At 29.7% G+C, this 14,848-nt stretch overlaps 1 protein-coding gene across 2 annotated transcripts; it reads left to right on the top strand.

The window, feature by feature from the left end:
- Positions 1-218: 218 nt before the first annotated feature.
- On the top strand, positions 219-14,593 carry LOC127181497 (nucleolar protein 9). 2 transcript variants are annotated; one of them, XM_051136279.1, is made up of 12 exons: positions 219-328; positions 2,423-2,664; positions 2,999-3,235; positions 4,264-4,473; positions 5,922-6,029; positions 6,107-6,248; positions 6,328-6,520; positions 8,733-8,873; positions 11,484-11,603; positions 13,511-13,729; positions 13,803-13,908; positions 14,305-14,593. In XM_051136279.1, the coding sequence occupies exons 2-12, from the start codon at positions 2,472-2,474 to the stop codon at positions 14,457-14,459; spliced, it is 1,824 nt and encodes a 607-aa protein (XP_050992236.1). In that variant the 5' UTR covers positions 219-328; positions 2,423-2,471; the 3' UTR covers positions 14,460-14,593. The 2 variants fall into 2 exon arrangements, with proteins under 2 accessions (XP_050992236.1, XP_050992228.1); XM_051136271.1 differs by lacking the exon at positions 219-328 and adding an exon at positions 541-651.
- The last annotated feature ends 255 nt before the right edge of the window (positions 14,594-14,848 follow it).

Here is a 14,848-nt window from a genome sequence, read left to right as displayed (position 1 = left end):
GGGTTTCACATTTTTATTGCCAAGGCTCAGAAAAATGCAAGGAGCCTCTCGCTTTGGATAAAAATAAATTATATTAATATACGTAATAAAAAATAACAAGCTTACGCTTAACTGTGATGGAAGAATGCCTAAAATAAAGAAAATAGACAATGCTTTTACACAAAATTATATTTAAAAAAAACCCCACAAGAACACAAGACATTCATCTTTAATGCGTGACAGGACTTTTGTTTGCGAAAATGCTGTGCGTGTCGACTCACCACGTCGGGTTTACGTCATCACGCCGCGTCGCCGCTACTGCTGTACACATGTGAGACGAAGCACACTGGTAAGCTCAATATGACATTTTTTATTTATTATTTATGTGTTAATTAAATATTTTATGATTAACAGTGCAACTGTGGACCGGGCTGATTGATCTAGTGACTCGCTGATTGATTGATTAATTAAAACAATCGACTGATTGATTAAAACGCGATTGTCGCTCGTATTATTATCAACTTTTCACGTGTTTTATTGATTGTAACATAACAGTACTGTGATAATATAGTGTTATTCTTTAAAATACCATGAAAATACCCTGGTAACAAGATTTATATAAGTACCATGCTATCACCTTGTGCTCTGGGCATTTACCATGGTAATACCATGGTTAGTAAGTATTTATTTATTGATTGATTGTCATGTAAATACCATTGCACGTTTATATAGTAATTTATTATCTAGGGTTAATAAAATACAGAGTTAGCAATATAAAACAAAAAAAAAACCTCTGTGGCAGTGCTATATTAATACCATGGTACTTTGTAAGGTACCATGGTATTAATATGACACAGTACTTTGTAAGGAAGACCAAGGCTTCTTTATGTTTTCACAGATGTATTTTCATGTATGGATCTTTTAATTTGTAAAAATGGAAAAATAATAATAATAAAAAAATAAATAAATAAATAAATAAATAAATATATATATATATAATGTTCTAATTTCATTAAATAATTAATTAAATATATAAAAAAATGTGATTGAAATAAATTCATAATATGATTAAAACAAGTAACTAAAATACTTTAGTAAATAATAAAAATGAGGTTAAAGTAAATAATAATTTAATAAAATTATAATAAAATAAAAATGTATTTAAGTAAGTACAAAATTGTGTTAAAGTACTGAATAAGAGTAATTACACAATAAATAAAATTAGATTAAAAGAAGTAAATAAAGAGTAAATAATTATTTTAACAGTGCTTTAATAAATAATTAAATAAATAATTTTAAAAAAAGATTAAATAATCGCAAAATATGATTTTGATAATTCCGTATTTAGATAAAAATAAATCAATAATAACTTATTAAATAAATAAAAAATCAGTACTATAAGTCATTTAACAAATATTTAAAAAGACATAAATAATATTATAAATATAAATAAATAAATGTAAATGATAAATAGTACTTCCAAATAATATTTTAGATATAGATATAGATTGGGTCTTTACATGCACAAAAAAAAAAAAAGAAAAAAAACTGCAGAGATACCTTTATAATTAATATGGTCATTTATTATCAAGGTTTAATAAAATACAGAGTTATCACTACAAAAAAGCCACTGTGGCAGTACTATATTAATACCATGGTGCTGTGATTATAACATGGTACTTTGTAAGGAAGACCAAGGCTTGTTTGTTTTCACAGATGCATTTTCAGGTATGGAAGTACTGCAACTTCACCGTCAGATCTTTTAAGTTGTAAAAATGGAAAATTAATAATAATAATAATAATATATATATATATATATATATATATATAGTGTTTTAATTTAATTAAATAATTAATAAGTCATTTAACAAATAAGTAAAAAGACATAAATAATAATATAAATATAAATAAATAAATGTAAATAATAAATAGTACTTCCAAATAATATTTTAGATAGATTGGGGTTTAGATTAGATTATAGACTGGGTCTTTACACGCACAAAAAAAACAAAAAAACTGCACAGATAGCTTTAAAATTTTAGGATATGGGAAACTCTCACAATGATATAATATTATTCCCATGCATTTTTTTTTATTTTTAATATATTTTTAATCAACTTTTCATGTGTTTTATTGATTATAAAATAACGGTACTGTGGTAATATAGTGTTATTTTTTAAAGTACCATGTAAATACCCTAGTAACTTGTTTTATAGCATATCCTTTTTGGGCATTTACCATGGTAATTCCATGATTAGTATTATTTGATTGTCATGTAAATACCATTGCATACTAATATGGTCATTTATTATCAAGGTTTAATAAAATACAGAGTTATCACTACAAAAAAAGCCACTGTGGCAGTACTATATTAATACCATAGTGCTGTGATTATAACATGGTACTTTGTAAGGAAGACCAAGGCTTGTTTATGTTTTCACAGATGCATTTTCAGGTATGAAAGCACTGCAACTTCACAACAAATCAAAGTGATGGTTGAGAAGATGGAGGTCAAAGGTGAACGGCATTTTAAGGGTGGACAGAAGAAGGGTCATAAACGGCCCGTGCCGGACGGCAGCGCTGACGGCGGGACCAAGAGACAAAGACTGGACGCCACGACGGTGAGCTACTTCCGCCGCGTCGGTGATCGACTGAACGAGGGATTCACGGAAGAGGAAGAGCAAGGTGAAAAGAGATCACATCTGCAAAACATGAGTTGACCATTTTCTGCTCACCAAAGCTGCATTTATTGATCTAAAATACAGTAAAAATAGTGAAATATTATTAAAATTTAAATCAGCTGTTTTCTATGTGAATATCTGTTAAACGGTGATTTATTTCTGTGACACAAAGCTGAATTTTCAGGGCCATCGGTGTCACATGATCCTTCAGAAATCATTCTAATATTTTGATTTGCTGCTCAACAAACATTACTGTTTATTAACATTGTTGAAAACACTTGTGCTGCCCAGTATGTTTGTGTATTATGTTGGGTTCATGTCTCTCTCCTGCTGTTCAGCTCTGTTTGTGGAGAACGTGCTGTCGGAGGTGAAGGGTAAAGCGGCGCTCGTCTCCACACATATGACAGGGAGTCATGCTCTGGAGCGGCTGCTCTCATTGGCCAGTCTCGCTCAGGTGGCAGAGGTGCTGGCCGAGCTGGGAGGAGAGACGGGGTCAGAGTTCAGAAGTGTGTCATGTGATCAGTGCGGAGGTCATGTGATGGAGAGCGCGCTCAGACAGGCCCACCGCTGGACGGGTGAGATTAAAAATAATATTTATATTATTTTTCCAAAATAATCGTAATAATAATAATTATGATTATTATTATTAATTATTTAATTGAATATTTATTATTATTTTACAAATAATAATAATACGTATTATTATTATCATTGTTATTATTATTATTATATTTGTTTAATTTAATATTTATTATTTTTTACAAATAATAATAGCTATTATTATGATTATTATTATTATCATTATTATTATTATTGTTATTATTATATTCATTTAACTGAATATTTATTATTTTTCCAAAATAATCGTAATAATAATAATTATTATTATTATTATTCATTTAATTGAATATTTATTATTATTTTCCAAATAATAATCATAGTTATTATTATTATTATTATTATTATTATTATTATTATATTCTTTTAATTTAATATTTATTATTATTTTCCCAAAACCATTGTAATAGTAATAATAATAATAATTATTATTTATTAAATTGAATATTTATTATTATTTTCCAATTAATAATAATACTTATTATTATTATTATTATTATTATTATATTCGTTTAATTGATTATTTATAATTATTTTTCCAAATAATAATAATAGTTGTTATTATTATTATTATTATTATTATTATTATTATTATATTCATTTAATTGAATATTTATAATTTTTCCAAAATAACAGTAATAATAATAATAATAATAATAATAATTAGTGGTAGTAGTTGTAGTAGTAGTAGTATATAATAATTAAATATTTAAATATTTAGTGTTATTTTTCCAAACAATAATAATAACAGTAATAATTGTTAGTATTATTAACAATATTAATTACCATTATTACACTACTATTATTATATTTGCAGTTATTATTCTTTTTTAATTACTGTTAATTTTGTTCTTCTTTTTTTCTTTGGCTTTCTTCAGCATTTGTAAAGACGTTCTTTGCGAAGCTGTTTTGGAACATTATGCATTGTGAGAAGTGTCCTGTTTTGTCAAAGAGTGTTTCTCATGGTCTCATTTGTTTTCTAAAGAGGAGAGCCCTGCGGAGGAGGACGCTGACGCCACCGAGGAGGACGAGGAGCGTTGTGGGATGCTGGAGGCTCAGGTGAAGCGCCTGTGTGAAGTCGTCAGAGAGAATATCGTGGAGTTCCTGAAGGATTCGTACGGATCGCATGTTCTCCGGACGCTCATACAGGTGCTGGCCGGATCTCTGACTCAAGACGCACCTGCTGCTCAAACAGGTCAGAAACACAGAATCCTCAGCGCTTCATCACGCCATTTTCTGCCATTTTCTTCTGGTTTTGCGTTAGTGTTTAAGAGGTGATTTCTAGGGAGTTTCTGGATGGTTTCTCACTGTCTGAAGTGTCCGCTTCCGCTTTTTTTGTTTTCTTCAGTGTGTTGCTGCTGTTTTTATTTAATTAATTATTATTTTTTTGCCTCTGTTGTTAGCAAATAATCTTAATAATAATAACAACAAAAGCATCTGATAACATTTAAACAAATTTTATTTGCTTCTCATCAGCAGAAAAACACAAAAAAACTTTAGAATATTAATAAAAGCTTCTTTTTTTGATTCTGTAATAAAATAAAATAAAATCGTGTCATAAAAGCATGTTTTTTTTATATATATTTGCTTGTCAACAGCCAAAAATGCAATAAATAAATAAATGAACAAACAATAAAAACATCTATTTTTTTTCATTTGCTGCTTTTATCAGGCAAAAAAGCACATGAAAATCTTAATAGAAGTAAAAGCATTTAATGATTTATTCTTTTTATTTTTTTTCCCATTTGCTTCTGTTATCAGCCAGAAAACACAAAAAATATATTCATAATATTAAATGCATCTAAGATTTTTTAATTGTTTATTTTTACATTTTTTTTAATTGCATCTGTTATCAGCCAAAAAGCACACAAAAAATCCTAATAATATTTTTTTTAAAAATCAAACATTTTTTAACTTTAAAATTTTTTCATTTGATTTTATCAACCAGAAAGCACAACATTTATTTTTATAATAATAAAGGCATTTGATAATTTATCATTATTGTTTTTCATTTGCTTCTGTTATCAGAAGAATTGTAATAATAGTAAAAGCATTTGATTATTTATTATTTTTTCCCATTGCCTGTGTTATCAGCCAAAAAGCCCCAAAATTATATTTATAATATTTAATGCATTTAAGATTTTTTTAATTTGTTTTTTTTCCAATTACATGTTCTTAATAAAAATCTTAAATCAAAAATCTTAATAAAAATCTGAAAAAATACCAAAAAATACAAAATCTTAATAGAAAAAATTGATTTTTATTTTTACTTTTTATTTTTTCATTTGATTTTATCAGCCAAAAGCACAAGATTTATTTTTTTAATAATACATTTTTTTAAATAATTTGCCTTCTATTATCAGCCAAAAAAAACACAAAAGAAATCATCTTAATAATAATAAAAGCATAGATTTTATTATTTTAATGTTTTTTTTTTTAGCTTGCATCTATTATCCAAAAAATGCCTAAAAAAACATAATAATCATAAAAGCATCTGATATTTATTTGTTCTTTATTTTTTCTCCATTTGCTTCTGTTTTCAGTCAAAAACACAAAAATGATCTTTATAATAATAATAAAACCATGTGATAGTTTGTGTTGCATTGTTTGTATTATTTTGGTTTGATTTGTTTGTGTTTTCAGGCAAAAAGCCCAAAAAACCCAAAACGGAGGTGCTGGATTTCGAGATTCCCGTCTCGTTCTGGTGGGAGCTGAAGCATCTGTCCGACTGTCTGATGGAAAACGTGAACGGTAACGATCTGAACATCTAAACGCCTTCATACGTGTGTGTGGTGTTGCTGCTCTTCATCTGTGGTGTGGATTCTCAGTGTGCGTGACCAACCCGAGCTCCAGCGCCGCTCTTCAGACGCTGCTGACCGTCACTCACAGGAAGAGGCCCATTCTGTGCAAGCAGCTGATCAAGGGCATCATGGGATACCTGACGTCGCTCAGCTCGGCTCCTGGAGTCAGGTGAGGAAGAGGATGATGATGATGATGACGGGTCAGCGGGTGGCTGTTGTGATGCTCATAACGTGCGTTTCTCCTTCAGCCCGCTGCTGGTGTTCTTGAAGGATCCGTCCTGCAGTCATCTCATCCAGACCGTCTTCAGCTTCTCCCATAAGGCTCTGCTGCGAGACGTCTACAAGAACCACCTGAGAACGCAGCTGATGCCTCTGGCCCTTCATCGCATCGCAAACTTCACCATCCAGAGTCTGATCGCAGCTTCAGCACACTGCAAAGTGGTACGGCCCTTCTCAGGCTCCTTCAAGAGTCTCACATTTGCCTTGATCAAATGTAAGGCCATAAAAAGTCTTCATAGAATAACAAAGGTCTTAATTAGCAATTTAAGTGCTTTTAAATTTGGGGAGTGTGATTATTACTTACACATTTACACCATTTCTACCTTTTTTTTTTTACTAAAACTAAAACTGAAATAAAAAAATATATATTAAAAAAAGATGAATTAAAATTTAACTGAAAATAAAAATATAAAAATACAGAAACATTTCAAAATATTAATTTAAAAAAGTATTAAATGTTAATAAAAACTATAATCTTGTCTTGATACTAAAATAACATTGAATGCTATTAAAATAACACTTAACAGTGCCTAATAAAAATTAGATATTCAACAAAATTGCTAAAACTTTAATTAATATTAAAATAAAAACAAAATATAAAAATACAGAAACTTTTTTGAAATATTAATAAAAACTTTAATAGTATCTTGATACTAAAATAACACTTAATATTACAATAACACTGAACAAATGATAATAAAAACGACAACAAAATAAATAAAACCTGAACTAAAATAAAAATACAAAACTGTTTTAAAGTAATGATAAAAAATATATATATTATATTATTAATATTAATAAAAACTATAAGTGTCTTGATACTGAATGATATTAAAATAACACTAAACAGTGCCTAATAAAAATGAGAAAAAGAACAAAATTGCTAAAACTTTAATTGAAATTAAAATGAAAACTAAATATAAAAATAAAGATTTTTTAAAAATATTAATAAACACTATTATAGTATCTTGATACTAAAAAACAACACAATAACTAAAAAAAACTGAACTAAAATAAAAAATGGGAAATATAAAAATACAAAACTTTTTCAAAGTAATGATAAAAAATAAATATTAAATTAGTAAATATTAAAAAAGCATAAGGGTCTTGATAATAAAAAACACTGAATGCTATTAAAATAATACTAAATTGTGCCTAATAAAAATGAGAAAAAGAACAAAATTGCTAAAACTTTAATTGAAATTAAAATGAAAACTAAATATAAAAATAAAGATTTTTTAAAAATATTAATAAACACTATTATAGTATCTTGATACTAAAAAACAACACAATAACTAAAAAAAACTGAACTAAAATAAAAAATGGGAAATATAAAAATACAAAACTTTTTCAAAGTAATGATAAACAATAAATATTAAATTAGTAAATATTAAAAAAGCATAAGGGTCTTGATAATAAAAAACACTGAATGCTATTAAAATAATACTAAATTGTGCCTAATAAAAATGAGAAAAAGAACAAAATTACTAAAACTTTAATTAAAAGAAATACAGAAACCTTTTTGAAATCAATAAAAACTATAATAGTGTCTAGATACTAAAATAACACTAAAATATTAAAAATAGCACTTAACAAAGGATAATAAAAATGAGAAAAAACAACAAAATTACTAACATTTTAATTAAAATTCAAATGAAAACAAAATATAAAAATACAGAAACTTTTTCAAAACATTAATACAAATTAGAATAGCGTAAAATATTGTTATTATTTCACTTCAAAAGCAGATGATTCGGTTAAATAATAAATAATAAATGTGAGCACTGAACCTTTTAAAGTCAGACGAGGTGTCGTTGCACATTCAACAGGATCGCAATCAATTAATACCACACATTTACACCATTTATACCATATACTTTATGTCTTTAGTCTAAATAGTTATTTTGGTTCCCATATTTCTCTCTTTCTGAATGAGGAGCAAAGTAGTAAAGAGTAGACCTTTCAAAATAAGAGTCCCAATGTATTTCAAGCTTGTTCATGATTAAAAGTTTCTCATTATGCAACAAATATGGCTATTTTGGTTACGTAATAACAGAATCTAGCATTAAAATCAACATGAACTCTTGTATTTTCTTTCTAAACTGTCAGTCACAGGAAGGAAAGACTAAGAACGTTATTTAACGCATTCAGTATGTAGATATTTTACTTTGCTTTGCTGTTGGATTTGAGCTGTTGTCATTAAGGAAAATTATTTTGACACCTGATTTATTTGTAGATCGTATGGGTTTGTTCTCTAATGGCATATGGTATTCATTTTATTTCTGCAGGTCTTTAAAAAAGTCTTAAATTGGATTTTAGTCACGAGTTTTGCATCTTCTTTCCTTTGAAATGTGTCTTTCCATCATGTGCTCAGTTCCTGAAGATCTTCGATGAGCTGATGGAGGGGTTCGAGGCGATTCTGGCCGCGGATCACATGGGTGTGGTGGTTCAGATGGTGGAGAGCTGCGCTCACTGGGAGGAGAAACAGAATGAACTGCTGCAGCGCCTCCTGCAGGTACACATCAGCTACTGCACTCGTCTCAATCAACTGTTTGTCTAAATACATATTTTAAAAAATAATGTCTAAATAAATATTTCTAAATATTTTTTTAGTTTATCTAAAATATTCAAAACTAAACTGAAAAAAAAAATAAAAAATAAATACATTATAAACATTAAAAAAAACAACATTAAAGTGAAAATATAAAACATTTTTAAAATAATAATAAAAACTATAATTTAGTTTACAGTAAATAATAATAGTTCCCCGATACTAATAGGCTAATAAAAATGACAGAAGACATACAACGAAATTACTAAAATGTTTACTGATATTAAAATGAAAATTCTTCGAAATGCTTACAGTGCTTGAGGTACTTGAAATTGAAAATATCAATATTCCTGGTACTTAAAAAAGTGCTTGAACTATTGAAAAAGAATGCATCTATGAAATAAGTGTTTAATTTGGTCAAAAAGCGCATATCTTTTCATGCAAAATTCAAGCAATTCGTAAAACATCATACCTTTTTCGCTTATTTTTGTTCATGTCAGAAAACAATCAAGCCAAGCCAGTAGTAACACTGACCTTGTCGTGTAAACATGGCTGAAGATGTGAAAAGAGCAACAGATGAACCAAATCAATCGAGTCATTTGCACTGGATTCTGTCCGATTGATTCCAACTTGTGACTTCAATCATTCATTTCAAGCGATTCACTAGCAAAAACCAGATCAGATTAAAAGAGTCATTCATTTTCAAATTTCATCATCACTTGTAACGATTTAAAAAAAAAGCATCGCAAAATGATTCACTGTTTCGAAACACTCCAGTCATGTCGTGTATCACGAATCATTCGTTTCAGATCGGGACTTCAAATGGTGTTTTGCAAGTCATTTGATTTAAATGACTTCACGGGTTCGTGAATCATTTTGCGAATTAACTGATTCAAGTCAAATGATTCGCAATCCGTGCTCTGAGTCCTCATCGGAATTAGGACTAGATCAGAACTTCAGAATGTGGATCACGAATCACTTGATTCAGATTGGGATTTCGGAGCAATTCCGCCAATATTTATTTATTTATTTTTTTTTTCTTAAACAGTAGAAAACATATAATCATTAAGGCAGTACAGTTATAAAACAAACAAAAAAAAGAAATATGCACAAATACAAATCCCTAACCAATAACTGTGGTTTTACTATAGTAAAAGTGTAGTATACTTTGTAATACTTTAGTAGTAATACTTTTTTACATTTTTATTAGTGTAAGTTTATTTTTCTACATCTCCTTCTTTAGATTTTGAAATAGGAGACATTGTTTGGTTAGTGAAATCTTTGATTGAAGTCCTTGAAAATCCAAAAAGTAGTGCTTGAAAAGTCCTTGAAAGTCCTGGAATTTCATTTTAAAATATCGCTATGAACCCTGCAAAAAAGACTCTTACACTCAAAATAACACTGAACTTAATTTAATAAAATATTAATAAAGAAAATTACTAAAACTTTAACTAAAATTAAAACGAAAATGGAAAATTTGAAAATATTCTTTATTTTAATTTTTTTTAAATCAAATATTAATAAAAGTAAACTAAAATAACACTAAATAATATTAAATAAAAAAACACTGAACAAAGGCTAATGAGAGTGAGGAAAAAACACATCAAAATCACTAAAACTTTAAAATTAAGATGAAAATGAAAAAAATAAAAAATCTAAATATTAATAGAAACTGAAGTGTATGGTTTTAGCACCAAAATAAATGACATTCTACAGAAATGTCCACTTTTGGTATGGCAAGATGTCTTAAAATGTATTTCTTTTTCTTATGTTTAAACGTGGACCACATTATTAGATTACCTTTTGACTTTATGAATACATATAAAGTATTTACATATAAAGTGCATACATTTTTTGTCACTGGTGTTACCTTCTTTGGCAATATTACATTTTTTTTTTTTTTTTTATGAAATATTATTTCTCTATTTTGCAGTTGCAGAAAAATAATGAAAATGCTAGAAATTTATTTCAAAATCAACAATGTTTGTTAAGCGGTAACTCCAGTGACACAATTCCAGGGACCACTAATTTTATTATATATTTTGTAATATTTATTCAGCATTTAGCTTTTTCATGCCATTTACATCATATATTGAATTGTTATGAATACATTATTGTATTTTAAATGGTAGAAAAACCTGTTTTGACCTCAAAATAAAGCACTTTCCCTCTGTACGTGAGTGTGGGGGTGAGCAGTTTTGTTTTGCTTAGAATTCTATATAATTTAAAAACAAATATTGCCACATTAATGCCTCAAGAAGGTGTAATTGTTCAAATAACATTGTTTCATTTTAAAATGTGTTTTTCAAGTGTAATTTTTCTGTATAGGGACAGAAAAACTGACATTTTCATAGAACCTTAATTGCAAAGCTACTACCATGTTACTCGTACTACTTCTGTAGTGTACAGTGTGCACACTAAACAGTGTACAAAGGATGACAACCTACACAGAAAGCATCAACTTTTTATATTGTTTGTTTTTGCATACTATTCCTCATAAGTATTTGGCCGTGTGCAGTATGTGCTGTGCAGTAAACAGCAGTTTAACAGATGTTGAACTTCATTTCCCATCAGGCATTTCACTGCAATGAACCGGCGTCACTGCAGGTCTCCTGTCTGCCTCTCTTCCTGTCCCTACTGACGTATGAAGTGTACTACAGCACAGAGGCAGCAGAGGGAGACGCCGTCAAACAGGTGCTCAATCTCACACTAAACAGCATGTTATTCAGTTTGCAGTGAAGGCTGCAGTATTCATACTAGCTTTAGAGCGTCTGTATTGTGCACAGTATGTGCAATTGTCAAAACCTGTAACCGAAACACGGCTGCACGAGATACCGTATCTCACAATGCAGTACACGTTTGACTTGACCTCAGGGTTGCCAGGTTTTCACAACAAAACCTGACCAATTGCTACTCAAAACTAGCCCAAATCTAACTCTCATTTCGAGAGGGGTCCACTGTTAAAAATCTCATTCTAGGGGATGAAATACACGTTTGTTTTTTGTTGGGGTTCCCCCTGGTAAATTCGTATTTCAGGGGCTAAATATGATGTTATTGGGGTCACTTCAACCCACGGACATCAAAAACAACCCACAGCAACAGCGGTAAAGTAGCCCAATTTCACAGGAAAACCATGGATATGGCAACACTGCTTGACTTTTCATTTCCAGTGTGGCAAAAAAAGCAAGAAGTCACAAGTTTGACTGGTTAATTGATAATTTTCTACACATAAAAATGCATTATTTGAAATTTAACTGGATGCTGTTTACCGGGCTGCATGATAATTTTTATGTGATTATATTATGATGCAATTTTTATTTTCTGAAAAATTAGTAATTTTCAAATGATTGGAGTGATTTTATATTTTATGCAGTAGTACATCACCTATAAGAAAATTTAAATACACACACACACACATATATATATATATATATATATATATAGTGTCACAAAATATATGTCATAATATATTTAAATGGGTCTATAGAATTGTTTGATATAGAATTACAATTTTATTATAGAATTCTATAGGAATATATATATATATATATATATATATATATATATATATATATATATATTCATTCCTATAGAATTCTATAATAAAATAAATAAATGTGTTTAATGAGTTTATTTGACAGAAAACCACCATAGTAAAAGCTAGATGTAAATGTTGTTAAACATCTGAATATTAAAAAATGTGTGTGTGTATATATATATATATATATATATATATATATTTAAATATATTTAAATATATTTAATATATTTAAATGGTTCTATAGAATGTTTATATAAAATGTAAATTATTATTGTATTTTAATAATTATAACAATAATTATTATAATTGTTATAACATATATTACTATATAATTCTATAGGAAAAAATATATATTTTTTTTATTATTATAATATAATTATTTTAATATAATAATAGTTTTCATTTTATATAAACATTCTATAGAACCATTTAAATATATTAAATGTATTTAAATATATTATATAAATATATAAATATAAATATATACACAAATAAAAACAAATTAAAACAAATAAAATATAAAACAAATTATTTCCATACTCTGGTGGTTTTCTGTCAAATAAACTCGCAGCACATTTATTTATTTATTTAAATACATAAATCACAGCTTTTATGAATTGCAAATAACAGACAAACTGCAATATTCATTTTATTTTAATTTATAAAGTTTAAATGTAGCGGTCACTGAATTAATGATAAGGTCATGTGGCAACATTGTATCAAGCTACTGCTTGAAATGTTTCTCATCATATGTGACCCTGGAGCACAAAACCAGTCTTAAGTAGCACGGGTTTATTTGTAGCAATAGCCAAAAATACATTGTATGGGTCAAAATCATTATGATATTAGGTAAAGATCATGTTCCATGAAGATATTTTGTAAATTGCCGACCATAAATATATCAAAACTTCATTTGGACAACTTTAAATGCGATATTTTGGGTTTTTTTGCATCCTCAGATTCCAGATTTTCAAATAGTTGTATCTCAACCAAATTTTGTCCTCTCCTAAAAAAACCATACATCAATGGAAAGCTTATTTATCCAGCCTTATTTTCCCAGCCTGCGCAGCGCAGTCTGTCCATATGTTATCACGGATCTCGACTGGTTCAAGCTCTGGCCGGATTCAAAGACCGAACCGTCCTGATGAACAGCCTTCACGGCCTCAGCTCCGCCGACCTGCTGACCCTCGGCACCGACCGCATGGGCAGCCACGCGCTCCAGATGCTGGTGACCACGGCCAGCGATAAGGGCCGAGGAAAGATCTTGAGAAAGCTGGAGGTAAAACATCACAAACTCATTTGATTTCTCAAACGATGATGAGACAAATCTCACGAATGAATCTTCCTCACAGGAGCTTTACGTTCAGCTGGCCTGTTCCAGCTGCGGCAGCCGTTTGTTAGAGGCCGTGTGGAACAGCGCCAACGTCAATCAGAGACAAAGCATCGCTGAGAAGCTAGGTGAGATGACTTTTACATTTCATTTTACATGCTTTGCATTGGATCCTCTGTAGTGAATGGGTGCCGTCAGAATGAGAGTCCAAACAGCTGATAAAAGCATCACAATAATCCACAAGTAAACCACACCAGTCCATCAGTTCACATGTTGAGAAGACAAAAGAAACCGATCCATCATTGAGAGACTCTCATGCTGACGGCACCCATTCACTGCACGTGATCCTCTGGTGAGCAAGTGATGTAATGCTACATTTCTACAAAATTTTTTTGCAACTCATGTTTCATAAAATATGGTATGCGCTCATGCCAGAGTTATGTGAAGTCGTCTTTGCACAAGTTGATCCGTGAGAGCGGCTCATGTTCTGATCAAAGTGTGTTTTGTCGTCTCTCCTCTCTCAGTCCCCAGCGAAAGTCAGCTCCGATCCGATCAGTTCGCACGGCACGTTTGGGCCAAATTCGGTCTGACGAACTTCATGAGGCGACGGGGCGAGTGGCAGGAGGTTCAAACGGGAGAGTCAAAGAAAAGGAAGATGTTTAATGATATTCTGCAGTAACTCAGAGACTTTAAACTTTAAACTGTAATTGTTTCCTCTGAACGACGCCGTACGAGAGTCATTTAAGTGACTGAGGAATTTGCATTGAATCATCGTCGAAGTTGCATTTTATAAATAAAAACATCCAAATGCTACAGTTGTGTATCTTTATGCACGCAATGCGCATTTGACTTGACCTTCTGTTTCTGGTTGAAAATAGTGTCGAAAACTTGGACAGTTCTGACTTTTTCTTGCAATTTTGAGTGTAGGTCCCAATTCTTGTCAATTCTCTATTCTACAATTCTTGAGTTTACATGTCGCGATATGTCGACAAATAAACTCAAGAATAGCAAAGTATAACTTCCAAAATATAAAGCTAATATGTTGCAAGTTGTACATTGCAATTCTGA

Source organism: Labeo rohita, chromosome 2 (assembly GCF_022985175.1).
Source record: "Labeo rohita strain BAU-BD-2019 chromosome 2, IGBB_LRoh.1.0, whole genome shotgun sequence".
Lineage (NCBI taxonomy): Eukaryota > Metazoa > Chordata > Actinopteri > Cypriniformes > Cyprinidae > Labeo > Labeo rohita.
The sequence above is the reverse complement of the archived record's forward strand: the minus strand, read 5'-3'. Positions and strand labels throughout refer to the sequence as shown.

Excerpts from the sequence above, each read along its gene's own strand:
- LOC127181497 (XM_051136279.1), top strand. The coding sequence starts at position 2,472 with ATGGTTGAGAAGATGGAGGTCAAAGGTGAACGGCATTTTAAGGGTGGA. Across the intron at positions 6,030-6,106 it reads TCTGATGGAAAACGTGAACG|TGTGCGTGACCAACCCGAGC; the intron begins GTAACGATCTGA and ends GTGGATTCTCAG. Across the intron at positions 6,521-8,732 it reads CTTCAGCACACTGCAAAGTG|TTCCTGAAGATCTTCGATGA; the intron begins GTACGGCCCTTC and ends TCATGTGCTCAG.